The sequence below is a fragment of the Aphis gossypii genome, chromosome 2 (assembly GCF_020184175.1).
Source record: "Aphis gossypii isolate Hap1 chromosome 2, ASM2018417v2, whole genome shotgun sequence".
In the NCBI taxonomy this organism is placed as follows: Eukaryota; Metazoa; Arthropoda; class Insecta; order Hemiptera; family Aphididae; genus Aphis; species Aphis gossypii.
In genome coordinates, this window is record NC_065531.1 from 64,325,623 (window position 1) to 64,351,809 (window position 26,187).

The 26,187-nt window shown below is 26.3% G+C and overlaps 1 protein-coding gene across 4 annotated transcripts in view; it reads right to left on the reverse strand.

Annotated features, from left to right (window-relative positions):
• The window catches only part of LOC114119109 (kinesin-like protein CG14535), a 159,202-nt gene that overhangs the window by 105,087 nt on the left and 27,928 nt on the right, over positions 1-26,187 (reverse strand). For 3 of the 4 annotated variants that reach the window (XM_050199376.1, XM_050199375.1, XM_050199373.1), the window contains exon 4: positions 23,166-23,614. In XM_050199376.1, coding sequence (XP_050055333.1) covers positions 23,166-23,614 — 449 coding nt within the window. The remainder of the gene's footprint in view (positions 1-23,165; positions 23,615-26,187) is intronic. The other variant, XM_050199374.1, reaches the window with a different exon arrangement.

The following is a 26,187-nucleotide window of genomic DNA, read 5'->3' on the forward strand; positions in this document are numbered from 1 at the left end:
ATCACATTCAAAATAGTTTATAGTATTGCAATATTTTATGGAGTATCACATAAATAAGAAATAGTACATTATGTTTATGTACATTATACATTTCTGAGAACATTAAAATGTCACTTTAATCGTCGTAGACTGACTTGGGTCAGCATAAAACTAGTGATATTGTACAAGGTTTAAATGCAATTTTAATGAAATATCACTCTCGACATGCAACATAAAAATTTCTGTTTCTGTTACTAAGAGACCAAAATTTATTAAGAGAAAAAAATCTAGGTCAAAATATCATTCAACGATAGGTATTCAAGTATTCAATTATGCTGATTGATTTAAATCTGTTTTATTAATTTTATGAAACCTTAATTTAACTTTATACAAATGATAACAAACCATAAATAATTTTTAGGGAAAAATGAATAACTGAGTAAATAATAGAAAAAAATATCAGTAGTAACTCGCGTGAAGCCGTTTTATATGACAAGAGTTTCACCTGCATTGCGCAAGCATAAAAGGGACTTTTAATGACCTAATGGTAGAATAGGTTTAGGAGGTGAAGAGACGTTTGTGTTGAGATTCGAACGACGTATTTCCGATCGCCAGGGGCGACCATAGTACCATTGTTATTGTTCTCTGGGCAAAATCCCCCCCTTTCTTTACTGAAATGACATTCCCCTTTAGTAAGCTATATACTCTCAATAACGTTCCCAGTTTTTTTTTTTAAAATATGTATTTCATTCGGATAACGTTGATCAAAATCGCAATTGTATAAAATTTATAACATTGCATATAATAGCTGTAGGCTATATAGTTGTCTAAAGACAAACCCTAAACGTGCCATTAAAACGTACAATAAAATATCCCAGTTTTTACGTGCATTTAACAGGTTTTTGTCCCTATTCAAACGACAAATCAATTATTTTTGTTCCACGTTTTGCACCATTTTAAATTTAAAATTTTATTTAAGTTAAAAAGTTTATTTTTGTTGTCTCTTTGATTATTTACGGTTCATTCATTTTTAAGTGAATTATGAGCAATTTCAAACATTTATATGTGTATTTTATATTCTCTTTAATTCAAACAAATTTTGAAAATAATACAAAATAATAATTTACGAGGCCATTATTATTTATTTATTCATAAATCATAACTATGAATATAATTCAAATGTTAAGTATATTTAAAAAAGTATAATATAGGTGGACATTAAACAGTCAAGTCATTGGTGTATAATGTATATACAAAAATTAAAATGCTTATAAAAGTATAATAGCTATTGTATTATCATCTTGAATAAATTAAAACTATGTTTTAATAACGATATCATGTCAAAAATCAGTACCTATCTATGTATATATTTGTTTGAAACTTCAGGGTCATAAAGTGCAACCGTGCAATCTGTGGAGTAGATAAAATCAGAATTGTGACGAAGTCCGCTTGGAAATGAAATGGTAGATTTAGGCAAATCCAAAGGAAATAAAAATAAAAGAGGTGAAGTAAAAGACTTTGGATAAGAAACAGCATTAAGCAAAATTCGAGTTTTATGAGGTAGCCATCGGCTATTACGACCCTTGGGGCTGCTGGGTCTAAATCGGCGGAAAATCGGATGGAAATGATTCTTAGGCTACTGTTTTTTTTTTTGTTCTCTCTCTCACTTTCTATCTAAAGTGGGGAAGGAATTCAGTGTTTTTGGCAATGGTAAAAGGGGGAGTTGCAACTTTATTTTCTTATATCGACGCAGTCAACAGATGCCGGCGTAATACAGACGACGTAAATGCTGCGGATCTTTTAGTGAGTTTTACGATAGTAAAAAAAAAATATATCCGATTTTATGATGGTCAACTGTTACTTGGTTCTTTTGTCTCAAGAGGGTATTTCTCTAATATTTGGGCGTTTTCCTCGAGAAAATATTAAAATTGATTAAGTTAAAATTCAATTTATACAGTACATAAAATTCCAGCATTTAGATTGAAATAACAATAGTAAAATATCAATTAAAATAAAGCTTAAAGGCAATCATTAATAGTAATATTATAGATTTTTTAAAGGAAATGCGATCTAAAAACAACATTCAAATATTTAAGAAATAAATTACATTTTTAAGTAACAGTATTAAATTAACTACTAAAACAATTATTAAATTATAATATTCAATTTTTAGTTAGTAGTATAATTTAGGAGGTTCTGAATTTTATTTAGTTTACACTAGAAAAACTCCAATACCTATACTCCTTTAAAACAATTCATGTTTATTATAATATATATATTTACCTCCCAAACTTGAACCATATAGGCAACATGCAACATACATAAACCTGACTAATAAATTAAATTATTGTTTCTGCTAGCTATATATGGTTAATAGATGGGTTGTAAAATAAATTATGATACAATTGTAAATGTAAAATCACGTCTCTTATCTGAATAACTTCGATAATTTTATTAATACCTCCATTGATTAATCATTAAAAAGTAAAAACAATTCTGACCAAAGTTGGATTTACCGTTTTTTTTTTTCTATTAGAGTTTAAAAATATTATTAATGTTAAATATTCTACTTTTAGAAATAAATTATGAAACTTGTGGAGCCGCGAGCCGTTTCTGTGTTCAAAAAGGTAATAAATGAATTATGCGTGTATAAACAGTTTTAAAAAAAAATCTACTAACTTCCTTGAAAATCTATCATTAAAATTATAGTACAAAATCACTGTTTTTTAAAAAAATACAACGTGAAAAAAATATTTATTATTTATAAATTAACTAATAATTATTATGTTATAATAATTTATAGGTTGCAATAGTTTCAAAATGCCTGTGTTTTTAAAGTATTAATATACATTATTACAATACAATGATTGCCTAAATTTAATGAATTACCTAATAAAAATATCAGAAAAGAAACTGGAGTACCTAACATTAATATAGGTATTAATTATACTTATTAATTTCGATTCGTAAATTATATAATAATATGAATTATATGAATTTATATTTCAAATTGTGAACTCATGGACCCCCAAACTAACTTGTCCAGTGAGGCCCATTATCTTCTTAAAGAATAAAAAAATATATATAAACCTATTATATTTTATTAATAAATAATACATATCTAAAAAAAGAGCATTCTTATAAATTCCTATTAAGTTTATATTTTTTATTATAAATAACGTTATACAATATAATATTATATATACTTTTACCAAAAACTTTATTTCAGTTCACTATTTAATATTTTAATCAATTAATCACATTTAATAAATCAAATAATAATTTTTATGTTATTTAAATAAATAAAAGAAAAAGTATACGTTATTTATACTTTTTTTGTAACTCTACTAAAATTTTAGACTTAAGTAGATAATTTTGTAAATCAAATTATCAACAATTAATAAGTAGGTACAAAAAATGTACAAATATATTATAATGATTTGGTATTATAATTTAATATTAAAAACTCCTATACAACAGTAAAACTTAAATGGATCATAAATTAAATGTTATTTTCGTATAGAAATTATAAAATATTAAATAAAATTGGTAGTATAGCTTACTATAATTCTTAGTTTTATATTATTTTTAATTATATAACATTATTACTCTATTTACTTTTAAATTGTATTAAACTTTATATTTTTATGGAAAAAGTGCTTAATGCACAAATAATCAAATTTTCAAACACAAATATCTAATCTACTATTAAAATGTTTACTTTAAACTTTTCAAATACTTTTTGGCATATTTTTACTATCTTATAAGTGAACTTTCAAAACGAATTTTTATAAACTCTTATTTTATATATTGATGCAATACGACTCACTAATTATTAAACTAATAACAGATGTACAATAACTGATTAAGTACTGATAATATTTCAAAATCTAATAATTAAATCTGAAGACAAGACATAATCAAAACAAAAAAAACAATCAATAATAACGAGAAAATTTAAATTAAAAAAAAAAAAAAGAAAATGCTTAAAAAACAATCATAAGTGTTAGAGATATGAAGATAATAATATATACTCAGTGAGAAAAACATGCACGACACCATTTGTCCTGAACAGAATGAAAAAAAAGAGAGATTCTATAAAGAAAGACACTGAAAAAAGAATAAGGCTATTTTTCGCATAGAGCCACAAGGGGAAAACGGCGTACGTCGACGTCATAAATAAGATGCCCGCGGGGGCTCGTGATGAAAATAATAATAATAATAACAACATGTTCTCTGCCGACACATATCCCTCTCCGATTTTGATTCCGTGGCCACACCATACGCGTGTTATACCCATGCAGGTTATACTGACAAGATATGAAAAGCACGGTAGTTGTGGCAATGTCACGCGATATAATACGCATACACTTGGAAATCTTCCCCTTCGCGCCGTGGGAATTGAAGACAGAACCCCCGACCCTTAATATTGGACGATATTGTTGTACCAGTGACAATTTCCACACGTGCATTTTACATTCTACAGTATTATAATACACGGATGATCATCACGCGTTCGATAACGCTACATTATATATTATACAATATAAGCCTCAAGGGTGATCCATTCAACATTCAAGTGTCTAAAGTCATTATTTCTAAAAGCTTGTGTTTTTTTTTTTTTTTAATATTATTTTTACACATTTTAATCTACATTTTTGATCAAAATACTTCGATTAGTTATCTTACAATTTGTATAGTTATTATAAAATAGATACTTTTACTTTGATACATTGATATATAAAAATTGAATTTTAAACGAGTACCTAGTTAATTAATTATATCTGATAATAAGTATTTAAAGTTTGAGTGAGTGGGGTAGTTGACCACTTTATGGTGTATTCCCGAATACCTATAGCCCAAATCTAAACTTGAAATATCTACTTATAAATTATAATTAATCAACTTCAAATTCCAAATTCGTTTTTTGTACATCAAAGTAATCAGGGAAATATTCGGTTTTCGAATATGAAATTAAAAATGTACCTATGTTGATATTCAAAAAAGTAAAATTTAAAAAATATTATAATCATAACAATAAAAAGTGTTAACATATAATTGTTTAATATAATGTATTTTTTTATAATGTCATACAATTTTCTTAGCAACAATTTTTTATAATAATGAGTCTAGACTCTTAAATGGATTAATTTCTATACATTATTCTATACTTTATATTATACGTTAAGTAGAATATTAATATAACTAAGTTTTAAAAAGACAGTTTATTCTATTATTTATTTCTATTTTTGTTTGTAAATTAAATACGGTAAGGATAGTGAATTTACCTCTCAGCACATAATATTGGAAGAAAACCGTGTTTTCTTGATCAACACTAGTGACATTTTCGTTTAGTGAATTTTATGAACAAAAGCCCTCAAACGTAACATCACGTACACTCAAATCCCACAGAAACTACTATAGTAGGTACCTATACCAAACACTATATAAAAGCGTTAGACGTGTATTGTTTATTCGGTTCCAATTCAATGTAAGTATACATACATTTTCATCAAATATTTTTTATTTTTTTTTGAATTAAGTGTTAATATTAAAATTTAGCTCAACGCTTAAATTATAAAGTCTTTATTTCATTAATAAAATTTTGTACTAAAAAAAAAAAACTAAATTACAATATTTTAGTTACTTAAAATAAAAACTCATTTAGTGATCTACTATAATTAAATTTATATTTAATAGAACTCTTATTACGTATAATATAAATAACAATTTAAAAATATTAAATAATTAATGTTCAGTTTTAAAATATCCGAACTTATATCTTATGAAATTAGATTATCATAAGAAAGAGAATTTAATTTTACATTGTTTTCTAAACATTAGATGTGAGAATAGAGTAACGATAAGTATATCAATGAACTCACAATTCATATTTAATCAGATATTTACACAATTTAAGTGCAAATATACTTATACACACTGTCATTCTCTCAATTGATATTTTACTTAGTCACTATAAATATCTAATAAGAAATAAAGTATACTATTAACCTAAGAAAATATCTGATTTATCACACAAAAACAAAGAAAGTTAAAGTATCCATAATCATGAAAAAGTTTAGGTACCTACACTATAAAACTTTAGTTGGTAGTATACATTTAAAACTTTCTAGTTACTGCCGTGAAATTACTGAAACTCTGAAGAATAAATATAAATAAATGCACCAATAATTTATTTATTTGCTTAAATTTATTAGTATTTAAATTACTAAGAAGCTCAATTTCCTGTATAGTAACTGTCGAATGTACCCGGTTACTGCAATAGATATAATGTTAAATTTGAATTTCATGATCTATGTATACGAAAATTATTCTAAACATAGACCGTGTATCAGATTATATTTCTAAGTATATTTTTATTTATCTATTAATAGTGCCTATTAGTACTACATGGTAAATTAAATTAATATTTTTAAATATCATTGTTTTAGTTAATAATAGTATATACAACACTTCTAAGTTTCAAGCCCATACAAAAAAAATTAAGATATAATAAAAGTATTACATAATAACTAAAATATAAATATTTTATTTTATCAAAAATATTAAACTTCAAGTGCTTAAAAACCATTATGGTTTTAAGCACTTAATTTTTTTTAATTCAAGTAATAAGAACACTTATGATTATTTAACCTACTTGTATTACAATTTTAAGTCCTTTCACAAAGCATACCAATTTATTTTCACTAATATTTGTAGAAAAATCAAAAATTAAATTAAATATAAAAGCGCAAAATATTTTTAAAATTAAATCATATAACAATTGAAAAACTAAAATAAATATTTTATTTAATGTTTCAAATTTCTACGGTTGCTTATTTATTAATTTTTTAAATTACAAAATAAAATAAAATTTTCAAAAAATGATGTTAATATTCCTACTTGTTTCATAATTTTTATTCATAATCCCCTCAAAATACCAAATACATCCAATTTTTTACTAAAAACTACTTCTATATTGAAAATTTAAGAATTTGTAATGCTTAAAATGTTAAAAGACTCAAAATAAACGCATATCATTATAAAACCAATCTATTCTTTACTCCACTCAAAAACTAAAATAATAAAAAATAATTTTATAATTTTATATAAATTCAAATAAATCAATTGAAATATTTGAATTATTGACACATTACAATAATAACAATTTTTGCGTATCTCATTCTATCATTTTGATACTAAGAGCAATATTAGGTTTGAAAAAAGGTGATACATAATATAATAACTGAAAAATAATGATTCGGTTACTAAAAAAAAAAAAAAAAAAACAGTTTTATTATTTGGTACTTTTCATTTGAATTACAATACTGAATAAATTAATTATATAATGACTGTATCTATTGTATCTCGAATTCATAGTACGAGTATTCATCTAACCCATTTTCTTTCTTAAAATATTAGTTAGCTTAAATTTCCATTTCTTTTTAGAAACCTCTAATACAATAATAGTTATAATAAAAAACAATAAAATTCTTGGTTCCTATTCCCAGACAAAAAAAAAGCATAGTAGGGCATAATTTCACATTGATACAAAAATGTTATTATTTATTACTTCCTACGTAAGACTGCAATAATATAGTAAGCGTTGTTTATTTTATATTTTATTTTGATTATAATGATAACATCTCTCTAAGCATAGTTAATTTTAAAACACGCCTATAAGTTAAATTAATTCAAAATAAGATATAATTTACTATCATACATATTTCATTATGATTAACTATAATATAATATAATACAATATTAGCTACCCTAAATCAATTTCATTTTTGAAAACCTATACTTTTTTTTCTATATTTATCAAGAAGTAATCTTACAATTTTCTAAAAACCATACGGTTGAAAAACTTAATACCAGTTATACTGATAAAAAAAAAATCTGGTATTATTATTTTTTTCATCGAAAAGTATCTTTTGACCCAAACAGACTTCGATATATTGTATAGCGTTATTTAATATATTCAGCTCACGCATTATCATACATGTATCAGAGTCATAGTAAAATGTATATATTATATAATATGTAAATTTACTTATTTAGAATTTAGAGACCTAACATATAAGACGAAAGTATCTTCAAAATTTAGAATTCACGTAATATAAGTATAACCTAAATTATAAATAATACATTTCTAATTATAATAAAAAAATGCAAGTAAATAAACAATTTGATATTTCATTTTTATAAAAATAAATATGTAAATATGTTGTAAAATTAAAATTTATTATGCAAAATAAAATATTTAGACAAACTTGATATAATAAATAATTATACATTTTAAATAAAGTGTATAACATACCTATACTGCAACTAGACGGTTTTCTTACTTACTTATTAAAAAACATTTCTAGATAAATGTATTAAATATTCATATTACTATTATTTTTCTATTTTTGTGTACCTACCTATATATCATTATATTATAATATAAAAACTAAACCATTAATACCACTTATGTTAGCTATATTGTGATTTGATTATTTATCAAACAATAACTCACGATTCATGAAGTCTACTGTTGACCAGTAGCTTACTAGCTGAATATATTAAATTATTAATATTTAACACCACATCACGATTATTAAACGCGTTTCACGCCCACGCGCGTCGTCATTAAATTATATTAAAGTTTTTATCTATTCAAACAATCGTCACCATAATACACGTATAAACGGACAAAATGTATAAACAAACGTAATGTATGAATAAACAATGGGGCATACGTATCACTAAACTGAAAGTATTCATTGTCCAACCTGTTCGTTCGGGTAACAGTGTTAGTATTGTAGATACATGCGAGTCCATGGTGGTAATGTCATTGACAATTTTGCATGAAAAACAGTTGCTATTAAGAATCTCTAAAATTTATGAAATATTTTACCTATTCCCTCAACACTAATACAATAATATATTTTAAAATTATTAAAATTTTTAAGAAATAATTATTCATAGGTATCGTTATCTTTATATATATTATTAAAACGTGAGCCGATTTCTTATGACAGTTATATCTGAAGTTCTACTGGACCGATTTTCACGATTTCTTTTTCTAACTGAAGTACTCGGTGTGAAAATGAGCCATCAAAAGAGAAAAATCCAAAAAGTGAATTATTTAATTAGTTATAAGAAGTATAAAGTTTAAGTATAATACTATTCTACTATATGTCTTAAATTAATTTATCAAGGTTTGTTATTGGTACACTTTTGATTAAATATAGCACCTGTGTTAATATAATCAATCTACAAACATACGTTGTACCTTTGATACAACCGTTTACGTTATATACCTACTAAGCATAAGTAGATATTTTATTAAATTCCCTATTATTTTAATAGATCCTTCATAGTGAACAAACTTTAGTATCAAATAAAACAAAGAATTTTCTAAGATCGTTTTAGGCTTTCTCGTCAACATTTAATACATTTTCTCTCAAAGTTTTCCCGTAGAATTTCATACCCGTACACCACTTGCTGTGCTAACGAGCAAACTATGTCAGATATACAAATGCTACACAGGATGATACTAACGAGGAAAACATTGTTAACAGAAAAGAATAATTTACTCATAAACACCTAAGACAGCATATTGTCATCGCGTGAAGACTAGTTATTACTAAAATCAAATAATAAAACCAAAGATTTATATTTAAAAAATGATACGAATTTTAAAATTCTTAAAATACAATATTAATATTAAGTTGAGTAAATAAACCACTTTTTTATAATTAGATAGTTATAAAATTATAACTAATTATTAAATATTATTACCAAACTCTCTTCTATGTTTTTAACGAAAAACAAACAAACGAAAACAATATAATGATAATTAACTTTTTCTTCTCCCAAGTCTATTTAGTTTTGGTTTATTTTTTTTTTTAATTACAACATCTGCAATGAAATTATTTCCGTATTTTACACAAGTTCTTCAAGAAAAAAATATCCCCTCATGTTTTTTCTTATTCATTTCTTGTAAGCCTTTTTCGTTTTCCCTGGTGGACAGTTTTGTTGTAAAACAGATTTGCGTATAAATTGCTTTTCCCAAGCTATCGCGGCACCTTTTTCGTAACAATAATAATTCTTATGAAACAAGTCTAATTGCTTACTTTTTTTTGAGAAGGGGACTAGTTAAACCAAAAATAAAACTAGTAGGTACATATAAATATTGTTCATCCAAAAAAATACTCCATTTAGATACTTTATACAAAGTACCCACAGTATTTATACAAGAATACCTCAAATAAATTCAAAACTTTAACAGCAACCACAATTTTTTTATTAACCCAGTAAAATTAGTACATAGCAAACATATTGAAACAAATATACGTTTGATTATAGCAAAGCTCGTATACAATTGCTTTAACTTATTACCAATGAGTGTAGTACTGGAGTATATAAAAAATAAATAATGGTAAGTAAGTATAAGTACTTATATTTACTTGAATGTAATAATTTACTGCTTCAACTACAAAAATAATAAAAACTGATCTACGTTCTCCAACTAAATATAGTAAACCCATAGTTGTAAAATACTTTTAACATAATAATATATAGTATAAATAATAAGGACATGATCAAAATAAACGAGGCGTATCTTCAATGGTATAAATAAGTTTTCAGACATTTTTTTGTGATAAGATAATGATTGTTATAAACTATTATAATAGAGTATTTACACAACATTCAAAAACTTGAAATCGTGAGTTGTTTTAAACTGATGTGTATTCTTATAAAGTTGAGAATTTTATTTTTATGAAACATTTAAAGCTAGAGAAGACCTGTCGTTCGATATTTAAATATAATATACTAGACCATTTCTACACTGAAATAATATTGTTAAACGAAAAATAATTAAATTATGTTACCGATGCGATTGATTTAAATATTAAATTAACCTGTACTTTTTAATATAATATAATATGTACACAATAATAAAATAGCTAAATTATTATTCTTTTGAGATTTGTATAGTTGAATACCTATTTAAAAATGTTTTGTAGGAACCAGTTATTTAAACTTTAAAGTGAATTAATTTTTAAATATTTATAGAATACAAATTAGTTAATATTAAACTAATAGTACATATACATTTTATAAGTTTACATAATATATATTTTATTCAAATAAAACTGGTTACCACAAAACACTTATAAATTTTCAACTATGTACCTTATGTATTTCAAAAGAATAATAAATTAAGCTATTTTAATTTAATGAACATAAATGAAAAAATTTGTTTGGAGTCATGCCAAGATTGTTTAATTTTTTAATCATACGATGCAAATAAAGTGGTATAAAATGATGAAATAAAAAGTGTTAACCTATGGTTATATTTTACAAAAATAATGTATTATTTCAATGAACGAAATACTTAAGATCACAATATAATTCTTGGGGTTTACCTGTTGTCTACTCACAAGGGTCAGGCAATTGACATAAAACATGTACACGAGAGTAGAGTATATACTAACAATAAACTTCTCAAACCATCGTTAAAAATGTACTAATGGTATATAAACAAGTATTAAAACCATTTACTTCGTGTAATGTTTAAAACTAAGAACAAAAACGATCAGATAAGAATAACCATAACTAAAATGTCTAACCTTAAAATCGTTGACACGACTAAAATAAATAACTTTACTGCGACGCGACAAAAGTAAATTAAAAACTGTACTATTATTTATATCATTTATGAATCATAAAAGATTTAAATATTATACAAAATATACAATACTTGTAAACAATAAAAAATGTTGAAATTTAGGATAAAGCTTTTAATTTGAAAATATATTTATAATATTATATTTTTATAACCTTTGAATTTATTTTAATTTGTTATTTTACGAGTATATAGTATTCGGTTTTTAGTTAAATGCAACCAAACAATGATTCTAGTGCATTTAATAATGGAAAGCCCTATATGTACAAACTTCCCGGAGTAATCTGCCAGATTGATGGCGGGAAATGATAAGTTGAATTCGTGGCAAACGAAGACTACTAACTTTAATGGCCTGATTGTTCTTATTTTGCTCTCTTTCCAGTCCATTGTTCACGCAGAGAATACGTCCATTTCAACCACCACACCCCCTTCGTCATTCTATGCTTATGGGGTTTAATGATTCTATTAACACAATATTATATATACTACTGCTCCAACGTAAAAAACGTTTAATATATAAAACTCTTGTCTGTTGTCTGTGCATTGAATAAAGTAGCTGGTACATAATCCATTGATAATAGAAGATGGAAAGAAAAGAAACAAAAAAATTTGAAAGTTTTTGAGACAAAAGGTGTACATAACCATTACAAATTTAAATTTATGATATTTAAATAAAACGATAGTTTTGAAGAAAAAAGTATATGATGAGCTGTATGTTATCTAGTATCTATATAATCATTAACTATAATAGTACTTATTAATTATTCATTTATTATAAGGATTTGTTAAATAATATAAAATATGTTATAAAATAATTATTTAAATAGTTTATTATTAATTAAATGCAAATTAAATAAGTTAAAAAATAATTATATGAAAAAAAATAGGTGCTACAGTATAAAAAAACATAAAAATGATTGATTCTGAAATAATTTTAATAATTTTTTTATAACAACAAAATTATACAGTATAAATTAGAAATCTGGCGACAAATACAATTCTAAAAAAAAATGTTTTAATAAAAATATGCTATAGAGTAACAACGTTATTCTGTTGATAAAATATATTCTAAATCGTTAATATTTTTGTTAGCGATATGATTTTATTATTAAGAAAGTATGATTTCAGCAATCCCTGATACAAGTATCAACTGAAAATGAGCGTGCTCTGTATATTATATATCCTGTATTGTTTCATATTTAAGCAATAACAATAAGTAATAACAATTTAGTTTTATGGAGCACAGATTTTTGAAAGTTTACTTGCACAAAATATGCTTGCAATAACGACAAAAAGGTCTTTTTTTATTTCCATTACGATTTAATTCAATTTGAAAAGAAAATATGATGAAAAACTATCACGTTCGCTTATAAATATAATTCTCAGCTGTTTATTTTACGATTATATTTTCTAATAATACTGATTATTTATTTTTTTAATTTAATTTATCTTGAATAAGTACTAAATGTGTGGATAATGTTAACTGATATTCAAATGTATATTTTTTTATTATTATTTATAGTGACGAAAAAAAAAATTAGGTAAATTAATTTTTCAGATAACTCGTTTAAATGTTTAACTGAATATTTACAATACTATTTTGTGCTTTTATCATATTGTACCGGTACAACTATAATTAAAAAATAATGACTTCCTGTCTAAGAACTCTTTGGAGTACACATAACAAAATAAGAAATTATAATATCAATAACAATAATAAAAATGGAAAATGATGTATACCTTTTGGTTTTAAAATAAAATCGGCAAAAATTTAGATGTAAAAAAATTAAAATAAAATACCAATTGTGAAAAAACGGAACGACCCGTTTATGTATGTGTATATTTAATGTCACCGAAGTGTGCAAACGGTAGGGAAGGCGATGGACGGGGAGAAAATCACGAAGAGCACGAGCTTGGTGGTGGATGGCGTGAGATTGTGCACTACGATATTATTACAATATATCACAAGCGGCGGCTGTGAATCCACGACTCTAGTGTTAGTGGCAGGGTTGGTGGTAGTACACTTAATTAATGATGGCTCGTGACTCGTTTGTAGTTTCGTTTTACTTCTTTTTTTTTTTTTTTGGATTATGTGTTTGGTATATTATACGGTGACAATTTTTTGTGTCACGTCGTCCAAGAGAGTCTTAACGTAATGATGACAATATACATCAAACATTTTACTAATTTAAAAGCACACAAAACGTGAGCACAAAACATCACTGTTTTTATACATGATCCTCCCAGCGTACCCCACCCATCACAACTCTCATATTGTAACTTAATAGTTATGTATACTACGTGACACCAGATATATTCACAATAGAGTCTAAACTCTAAATATTAATTTTTCGGACATTCGGTTGTTTCTGATACTTGGAAATAAATCAAAAATTAACTTATAGTAGTGTTTACGTTTTAAGAAATTAAGTCTAAAATCAATTATTATTTTAATTAAACAAGTTGTAAGTTATTAATTATTATTTTCATTAGTTCACAGCAGTATTAATACCTATAGATGTCTTTATTATCAATATGCAGTACATAAGAAATGGTAAATAAATAATGATTATATTTTTATTTTCAAAATACCTTCAATATAATATTCATAATAGATAAAACTGCAGATACTTTAACTATTTTGTCAAATAAACATTTTATGCTAATCTTCATTATTGATTTATCAACTGACTGTGATGTTTAAAATATTAAGAATAAAACTGTACAAAAAATAAATAGACTATCTTTGCGCTTTGTTGTCAAGTCTGTAGACAGTAAACTCTTAAAAACTTTTTTGTTTTTAGAATTCACCACACAGTACTAACTTTTTTTTTTATTTAAAATAAAATACATAATACAGTTATTTCTTATATCATATTATTTTATCATTGTTATTGATGAAAAAAGGTAGCTTTATTATAAAATATTAAAATTGAATAATACGAATTAAGTTTTAAATCATTACCAATAGGTACCCATAGGTACCCATATAATTAAAAGTTCTATACAATTTCTTATTAGAAAAAATTATATAATATTATATTGATTTTTCAATACTGTATTTTTCAGTCATAATATTCGTTAGCACTTTTCTATGTTGAAGAAATACCTCAAAAGTTTCATAATATAGCATTATTACACTTATAGTTTTTGAAATATAAAAAATACCGTGAATAATATTTAATTAACATGTTTATATGTTGCCTGTAAGGACACCGTCTATAATTTTAATAAAAAAACTAGAATTTTATTTAAAATATCCATTAAAGTTTAACATCAACATTTCATACTTTTTCGATTCCTCTATTTATTAAATAACCTCATATAGCTAGAACATAGGTATTTTATTTAGTTTAAACAATGTCCATAACAAGATATAAATTACTCATAAATGATTTACCTATATTAAAACTAGTCAAACCTTTTCCGCATTTTTTTTTGATCATTTTAACACCGTGGCATGATTGATACAACCATAGGTGTAGTTAGCGGGGGGCTTGGGGGGGACTAACCCCCCCAGTCTAAATCATAGCCCCCAGTCTAAATCATAGCCCCCCAGTTTGAATCATAGCCTCCCAAAAACTTGTTAATGTCCGCCCCGGGAAGGCCTAAAGCCCCCCAACAAATTTGACCACCCTACGCTTATGGATACGACCTAATAATATATCCGTTTTTTTGTAAAAAAAAAAAAAAAATGTTCACGTTTATACGAACTTAAGTACTGTAGTCCAGACAAAAATAAAGATAAATAATATATTAACAATACACCACTATATGTAAAACTAGTTTTATAATTTAATAGTATACTGTACTGAATATACATTTTACATGGTACATACTATATGGACTAAACTAACCCATAAGTGTTATACGGCACGACCATTGGTCGACATTGAGCTAGTTGGATTTATATTCCAAACGAACTTGCTCATTATTCATTTTATATGGTTATCCATCACTATTTTCATTGTCACAATGAACACGGTTCCTTGTTATAGCATTTTATCTTTAATAAAGGACTTTGTAAAGGTCTCTAATATTCAAATAAAAACACAATAATATTACCTATTATAAATCTAGAATTCATTATTATTACAAACATTCTGATTTGTCCAACTTATATACAGAAATAAACTGAAAATGCTATCGATCATTCCCGCACATGACACACGCCAACTTTACATTTACACTGGCACGTGATAACCGTCAGCAAGACTTTCATCGTGATAACGTTTGAAAGAAAACGAAAAAAAATTAAAATAATATATATGTACAAAAAATGATTTGAAATTAGTAAGTAATAACATAGTAATATTAAAATAGAAGAGTTGTAAAAATAATAAGGATTTTTAACTATAAACTGATCATGAAATTTAAAAAAACGATTCAATTTGTACATACAAATAATTATGTTATGCTATTATTATAATAATATCTTAAGACAAAACATTTTGTCATGTCTTAAACAAAACCGAAAAACATACATTTTGAATTTATGTGTATAATAATTAAAATATTGTAACGAAATAAAAATAAAAAATGCATCTATTATTATTAAAACATACTTAGAAAATTGGACCAAAAATGAAAGAAAATAAGATTTAGTATAATTTACCGATTTTTTATTATTTAAAACAAAAACACTATAATAAAAACCTTATAAAATGGTAACACTACTAAATGAACATTAATAATATATTTGTTTTTATTAATTTATTTATGTATTGAAGTATTACACATAAATACATAATAAATAATAATTATTAGATCTTGAACAACAGGAATGCACCCATTAGGTATTATTATCATTATTTTTTTTATATATACAAGGATAACAATTATCATGTATTCGTAATTTTCATCAAACATTCAACCTTTGGTAGAAAAAAAATTCTAGACGCGTCAAAATAATAATAATATAAATCGTAAAATATGCATCGACCACAGAGGTTTGCACGTACATATACAGCGTATATAATATATAAATATATATCTATATATATATACATATTAAAGATATATACATTCAAACGAATAACGATCCCATTGCACATTGCTGCAACGGGGCAAAACTATTTATGAGATCGCTATAAAAAAAAAAAAACCGGACTTTATTATCTCATCGCACAATACCTGCGAATACTTCGTTTTAAATTTCCATCTGTATAATCCGTTTTACATTATATATTTCTCGTCAACAAATAATGAAAAGCACATTATCCGCAGTTGATGCAGACAAACCTAATGTATTTTATAATTAGTTAAGACGTTTAAAAATAGAAAAACTATCTATAATAGATACTCGAATAAATCAATAATTTTTAAAATATAATATTATTCCAGATGCTGTAATAAATAAAAAATGAAAAATGTAATTCCAAAATTAGTTATTAACTTAATTTAACCCATTTAAACTATAAGAACGTTTCCTGTTCAAGTCTCTGAGAAAACATGATGAAAGTATTAATCATTATTTTCATTTCTGAAATAGTCACAGTAGTAATAGACAGGGGGTTGTGTATATTTACATACACAGTTTGCATAACAAATTGAAACATGTGTTCTTCATTAAATGCTCACGATTCTTTCATAATACCTACCTGTGTAAATCTTATATCTCAGTAGGGTGGTGACAAAAACAAATCGATTACTCAACTGCAGTAAAGAGAAAAGCACGACTATATAACAAAGCACATTGGACGTGACACATTTTTTACGTGTCAATTAATACAGACATATCACTATTAATTCTCAGTTGATATACATTACAGGTATGAATACCATAGATATTTTTTTCATTTTATCTACAAAAACCATAAGGCATTTACAGTAATAATTTTTATTTATAATTAGATATAATTTTTATTTTTATTTTTAGTTATTAATAATATTGTATAATTATGGGTTGTATTATATTTAACTGTACATTAATGCATGCCATCTGATAAATTATATAATAAAATATTATTATAAATATTATAATGTACTTCAATATATACCTAAACCATAAAATTAAAAATGAATACATGATTTTTTAAACTTATATAGCATATTCATAGTTTTTAAATTATCTATTTACTTAAAATGAATTTTTAATGTTTATCAATAATGGTTATGTTACGTGTTTTATTATAATACATATATATATATGAACGTACGTAGTCAGAATTTAGCATGTGTTTAAAGAATCATTTACATAGCAAAGTAATATATACATAATAATATATTAATACATATAATATATATATATATACAACTATAGAATATAACAAGCGCATTGACTTAATGAATTAAAATTTTTATTGATTGATTTATAACAATATTATTCTCTCCTTAAATACAATACGAAAAATACGACCCTCGCATAACCGCATGCCACCGTTACCCGTTACCGCCCATTAATCTGTTTGGTTTACACGCCGAGTGCATGCGAAACCCCTTAATAATAATAATAATAATAATAATAATACGTGTGCGCCTCTTATGTGTTACGGATAATTAACTGACAATCGTCGAGAACCCATTATTTTATTATAGTATATATATATTGTATGCTCATTCTGTATGTTTAGCTTTTCAAAAATACTTTATGTCACCATTATTTATACTGTATAGAACGACTTTTCCGAGTCTAATTAGAAAAAAAAATCATAAAAACAAAGAGACCTAATTTAAATTTTCAAATTCTATTTATTAACTTTCCAAAATTTTAACAAATAATGAAAAAATGGCATAAAATAAAGACACACTTAATTACTTATAATATTCACGTAAACCAATGAGATAGATTGATAAAATAATGTTTTATTATATTTCATAACATTGGTAAACATTAAAATATCTACATACACGCATGAAAGCTGGCAAAATATGGCTCAAAATACTCTATGAGAAACTATACTTATTGTTTAATATTACTCTATCAGAATTTTTTTATATTGTTCCTTTCAATTTATTATAATTGAAAAAAAAATATTTTTCTACAAACGTTTAATTATGTACCTATTCTATATTATTCTTAAAATAAGGAGAATAAAGTTGTATTTCAATAAAATGTTTCATTATTTTTTTCTTTACTAAGCACAAACAAAATGTTGAAAATCAATAGTTTTTTAAACCAAAAAGTAAATTAAAAATTACATTTAAATCATTTTTTTTTTTTTTTTTTTTTGTGAAATTATTCAGGATTTGTAATACATAACTGTTGAATATACATTATTATATATTCATGTAAAATAAATTATATTTCTAAATGATTTTTATAAGACAATAAAACAGTTTTGTTGAATTTTATTTCCATTAGTTGAACACAAAAATATTGTAAATACCTATTAAGATTTTAATAAAAACCATTCATATTGCGTTGCGTTTATTAGTATTTTTTCGTTAAGAATATTAATATTATGTTATATGTATATTATATATATATCATAAAACGTTAACCAGGATATTAATGAGTTAATATTTCAAGAATATTTAGAATGGCATATAACATAAAACTGTTGTAAAAATAAATAAATTAATCGTTCAAGAAAGACATTACAGAGAGAAAACACACGCAATTGCTGCATGAACCCTCTTTTAATAAATATTAATAAAATAAGTACTTATTAATTCTACCGATTTGATGATGACGATCCCCGGTTGCATTGGTGTTCCATCTTTCGCCACCACACGTATTATTATATTATATATACGTAGTTTAATTAATGCAGTCTGATTTATGGGCCTTATGAATTATTTAGAGTGCACCAGACCGACACTACACTTCATAACAAGTCCTTCTCCCCTTGAAGCATATATATCCAAAATGCGATAATGATAATCGAGTTTTTCGGTAGGACCCCATAAAGAAAAGCTTAAAGAAATGGTCATGTGTTCCACTTTCTCACTGATATTAAGAGAATGGCAAAACAAAACAAAAATTATTAATTCTCATAGTTGGTGTAAGAGTATAACATACACAGCACCTGAGTTATAGTATACTATTGGTACAGAGTACGCTATCTACCATCAAAATATTTCAGATTCAGCAAATTGAAAATTACCAGATAATAAATATTATACTATTGTATCATGTTGTAAAAAAAAAAAAAATCATGTAGTAATGCTATTTTATTTTACATTAATGCATTATTTTCAATAATAACTAATAATAAAATCTATTATTCTGAACTACACCGGTGTATTGTTATTATTATTTTCGTGGATAGGCGTATAGACTAGTTACAAGAATCTGAAGAATCCTCAAAATTAGTAATTAAATTTCGTTCTAAATATTATAGTTATTCAATGATTATATAATTCTATACATTTATTAAGTCTACAACTATAAAACTATATTATAACACCACTACCTACATGTTCTAAGGCAATATGAATAACACTCGGGTTTTTATTTTAAATTTCAGAAATTAGCTAACAATAGACGGGAGCCGTTTGGGATCTGACAATATATTATATCACAAAAATAAAAAAATTAACGAATACATTTTTCAAACGATATTTAATTATATAAATATTTCGCTAAATTTTCAAGCTTAATCTGATAATTTTTGTGTATGAGATTGCCTTATATGAAATATATGTGTTTTATGCATTTTTTTAAAAAAGTATTATTTTAATTCAAATAGGTTTCCGCATAAAATCCCATAATATAAAACTAAAATGTTGAATTCCAAAAACATTAAAACGTATAATACCTTTTATATTGACAAGTTTGTAAATATAAATTCTATACGTCATATTATAGTAGTCAACACTCATAATACTACATAAAAAATACGATTTAAAAATTATACGTTATGCAATTATACTGCAGTATAGAAATATTGTGAATTATACTCGAGTCTTAAATAGAATAGTATAGTATATTATAATAGAGTTTATCATTGCGATTTTCATTATATTATCTACTTTCTGTAATAGTTTTACAAGCCGGATACGGATATTACGGATACAAAAAGAACAATAACAAAAAACAACGACCAGACGATCAACGAACCATCAAAACCCCGTCCTATGGGAACCATGTCCCTTTTGCACCATTAAAAATGTATATGGAACTAATGGCATGGACGGAGATGATCGCATGAATAGTGCAACACGTCAATTGTTTTTTTTTTTGCTTCACTACATTTGAAACATGTTGTTTTCTATTTTACCGGATGTCCAACATTTTTGACGGAATCAAATGCATACAAAAAAATGCATCCAACACCACTAATTTCATTTATATCGCTTATGAATAGCCTTCAACTATTAACATTGAAAAAAAATACTTATAATATATAGTTATAGAGAATATTGTAACTTGTAAGACATTGTTATGCTCCAAACACATTGAGTTAAATAATACATATTATTTAATTTCATGAAAGCGCTGCGTTTATTATTATACGATTTGATTTATTTCGACAAAACATAAACGGAAATTATTGCTTTATTATTTAAGATAACACTAGTACATTCCATATATAAAAAACAAAACGTTTATGTTCATCTGACACTGCTGCGGATTGTCCGAATATTTTTAACCAAATAATAGTTTTAAATTATTCTTATGAATATTATTATTAAGTTATGATGTTAAACTCTTAATGTTATTACCAAATATATATCTTAAGTCTTAACGTTATGGTCATAGAATAAAGAATGAATTTAAATGTTTAAATAATAGTATAAAAACGTAATTATTTTTTAAAATACCCATTATACCCCAAAGTTGATCAGACAATGAGCACTTGATTAAATTTAAAACATATACAATTAGCATGTTAAACAAATAATATGTTATTCAAAAGATGTTTATAAAAATAAAAATTGCGTTTATTTGTGTCTTCCACATACTATTTTCTTATTATAAATTTAAAGTATACATTTAGAAATTTATGGTAATATAATTTCCAAACCTTTTAGAAAACATATCATCTTAATTATTTATTAAAATTAAAAGCTCCTCTTATTTTATGCTGTCGTGAATTCATAATTAATGAATACATTAGAAAAAACACTATCAATAAACATATTCTAGGTTATATATAATTTATTATGTTATTTTGATATTATAATACAATAAAAACAATCCATCGATTACAATAAATAATATGGTTTACCATTTATAAATTGTAACCCCGTAGACCGCCCGAGGTAAAAGACCAAAAGTTTGTCAATATCAAAATGATTGTTATTAGAGATATCAACTAACTGCATAATATACATTATACATTCATGTATGACACGCACTACGTATTTAGTTAAAAACTTGAAAGGTTCATTGGTATAATAACTACAATACGATTATCTAATACACTTCATATAGTCTCTACTCAATACAGACATCAAATATATATTCAATCGGGTCAATGTTTAAAATGCTTACTATACAAAAATAATAATTGTAGAATTATAAATTCGTAACAAGTATTAAATTATATAATACTATATATTATGAAAAAACTTTATATAAGTTTATTTTTACTAACTCGACTATAAGTCTATAATACAATTTAAAAAATATGCGTAAGCATATTATTTTATAGTTCAATATGTATCTAACACATATTATAATCTACAGATATATAGTATGTTTTGGTGACACATGAAACATTTTTCATAATGTATTAAGATTAACTATCGCTTAATGTTTCCGATTGATGAATTCTTTATTGTTATGTAACTTAAAATACTGTGGAATCACACAATCGATGTTCATTATCAACCAAAATCTCAAATAATCCATAAAATAACTTTTTGTGCTTTTATAACATTCCTAACAGAGGTAAACTTGGGGCGCATAAAAACCGTGGTATAGGTTTTATTTCGAAAATGCAACATTTTATTTTTTTTTGCAAAAATATTTATAAGTATTTTTAAGCATTTGCAGGCACGAATTTCTGGGGAAATTTTATTGTAGAGAATTTTTAGACGCCCTTCTTTATTTTGGGTCTCTCCTAAAAATTCGATTAAAATATTATGAATGTTTAGGTATTCATAATTAAATTTATTTTTCATTTTTAGTGTAATATTTATGATAATCATAAACTTAAAATAAAACCCTTTACACGAAAAAAGCAATATTTTTATTGTTTTGTATTTAGTTATGATTGAAACCAAAGTTAATAACTATAAACAAGAGTATATTTTTGTAGAATTAAGAGCACAGATTGACGAAGAATTGTTTTCGAGAGTTTTCAATCACAAGCATAAGACGTATCCTTTATTGACCTATTGCTCAATATAATATCATGGAACCCCGCAACAAGAGACGGTGACCTTTTACCAATTAACAAACACGGCAGACGAAATTTATAGCCAAAATAATATCATTAAGAATATAAAAATCTCTATACAATATTTGTTTTTAGAATCGAGACAAAATCGTTTTTCCCGTAATGTATTATAATTTATATCATATATGTACCTATATGCGGTGACCATAAGTATGCGTATCGTACCCTTATAAGACACTATAAAATTATAAGTATTATAAAATCGTAGCACTGACCTCAAGAAGAACGCTGCGGCTGCCGACGAAGTCTTCGGATCCTGCGTCATCAAGCCGGAGGACAGCCCATACCGGTGTCCATAGCGGTCGTCCGCAGTGACGGTGGCCGTGGCGTACATGCCGTACCGTCGTCTGCGGTAGTCGAGAGCCGCTTCGGAGTCAATCGCCGTCGTCGGCAAAGGCAAACGTCCGCGTGTCAAACGGCGGACTTCGTCTTCGGCGGCTTTTGCGGCGGCGTACAACGCGTGCGTTTCGTCCGTGCGGTGCGTCCGACTGCGGGCGGACTGTTCCGGGTTTGCGGCACTACTGCTGTTGCGACCGCCTCCGTTCGGCGGCGATGGGACGGCGACGGCACTGGTCCGGTGACGGTGCCGGTCTTCCCCTTCCTCTTCGTCGGCGCGGCGGCCACGGTGGCACGGGACGACGGCGGGAGATGACGACGGCGGCTGCTGTTGTTGTGGACCCGAAAACAAAAACAAACACACACGTGATTCAAGGGTCGTCGGCGCGCGGTGGCTGCAGATCAAAACGCGGCGCGGAGCTGATCGCTGGGTGGTCGCGGCGGCGTTCTTGTGCGCGGAGTGAAAGACGATTAGTGGTGGGGGGGAGGAGTCGGCCGTTAGGATTTGCTCCGCGCTCGCGAACAACAACAATATATCATATTATTATTATTATTATTATTATAAATTATAATAATATTATAAAAATACGTCCGCCGCCGAGACGTCTTTGAACGCCGCGCGCGCGACACGCGTACGTCGTGCTTCCGGACGCGGCACCGCACGCGCGCGCATCGGCTCCCTCTGTGACTGCAACAGCATACGTGTATACGTGTGGTATACGTGGTATTTCGTGCTGTGCGTGGTTATAATACCGTCATCAATATCGTCTAATGACGCGCGCTTCGGCGTTCCGGCCAAATAATAATATAATATATTCATCGCACACGCTCCAAACGACACTCATAATACGTCGTCAAGCTCAATGACTGTGTGTTTGAAAACAAAACCAAACACGAAAACGGACACCGCGAACCGATAACCGCCGTAATGATATGTTTAATATACTATAAATTCTTAATCTAGATAAAAAATTGCCTGAGTAAAATTGTTGAGTTTTTTTTTTATAAATATCAATAAAAAATTTCCGATCGGTAATTTAAAACACATAGATTTCTCATGAATCACTATTGCTGTGTGAATTTCAAAAATATATGTATCCCACAAAAGTTTTTTCTAAACATTTAAATTTAGATGATTAAACAAAAAAGAACGATTTTATTATTATAATTTTTTTTTTTTTTTGTGTAATTTAAAAATATTATTCATGAATACTTAAAAGTAAAATAATAAATTAGTATAATAGCTATATGAATTTATAATAAAATATAATTAATAATATAGGATGACAGATCATCTTCGCTCAGAATCGGTTTTCATGTGCAATATTTATCAGTTATCACATGCATTATTAGGACTTGAGTACTCAATGACATGGTACACGTAACACCTAGAATTTCTATGTACCTACACCAAAACAGTTACCAGCTATACTTTTCTCCCTATTTTAAAATTGTTATTTTTTGGAATTTTTGATTTTAGGTTATTTTTTACATTACGGATATTCTTGATTTTAAACAATTTTTCCCTTGATACTTTTTTAAACTACCAAAATATCCACATAACCACGCGGCCACTAGTACGTGGCTACAACGTAATATGCCGTTCGTATTACTATCGATATAATAAATTATACCAACGTAATTTCCACATTATTATTTCGTAGGATTATACGATATTTATATTAACATCCGAGTACATAGCAACTTGTTGACACGGTTTTATTCATCATATTAATATGATACGTATAAGAGAGTGTTGAAGTACGCTAACTCGCAGCGTGTAAATGATCCGTCTCGCGTATTATAATAAAATATATTATATTGTTATGACGTGTGGACTTGCACCTTATACCCTCGACCGAACCACATATGAGTATAATATTGCCTTAAGGTGCAACATCTAACCCCACCTATATATATTATATACACATATATAAGACTGAGTACTATAAACTCGACCCAAGTCACAACCTTTAATATAGAATGGTATATAGGTGAAGTGCAGGTCGTGTTGATATGTTATATATACCTATATATTATAGCATATATGATATAATATAATATATATTATGTAGAAGGAAATCGTCGGTCGAGATTCCGTGACCGTAAAAAAACGACGTATGGTATAATATAATACGCCGGCTGGCTACTCAACTCTCAGTGCAATGTGCAGTATATAATATATAAATATATATATTTACCAGCAATGATATTATATTCAATTATATATGAGTATAATCTTATTGTGAACATGCGACACCCAGATATATATCAGTATCTGCAGATGATAATATTATATTATATGGATCCGACATGCGAAACATATTTTGAACACGAAATGATCCATTAAACACTCATTTTTACAGAAAACAAAAGTGTTTGAAAATATTTCTTACATATATTTTTAAGTTTTTTCAAAACTATATTTTTTACTTTTTTTCATCATTTCCATTATTTAATATTTTACTATTTTGAATGCAATGAATGGCAAAATACTTTTTTAGTTTTATATTTTAAACAACATTATTTGGAGTATTTTTATCTATAAAAATCAAATTTCAAACTAATAGTTTATTAATTATAATAGTATAAGACTCATTAGATGAATATTGGACCGAATTTTTTGCGGGTACCTCAGTGTCACCTCACTTCGCTCATCACTGCCTTAAATACTTATAACTTGTAAACTATTTATCAAAAATACGACAAAGTATTCCGAAAATTGCTCTAATCATTTTTTAAAAAAAATTATAAAACAATATAAAAAAATAGTAAAAATATTTTTATTTTTGGAAAAATGGTCTTTTTAAGGTTTAAAATTATATATAAAAAATATTAATAGGCTTTGAAAGAATAATTGTGTTGCGTTAAATGAATCACCCAGTATATTATGTTATTATA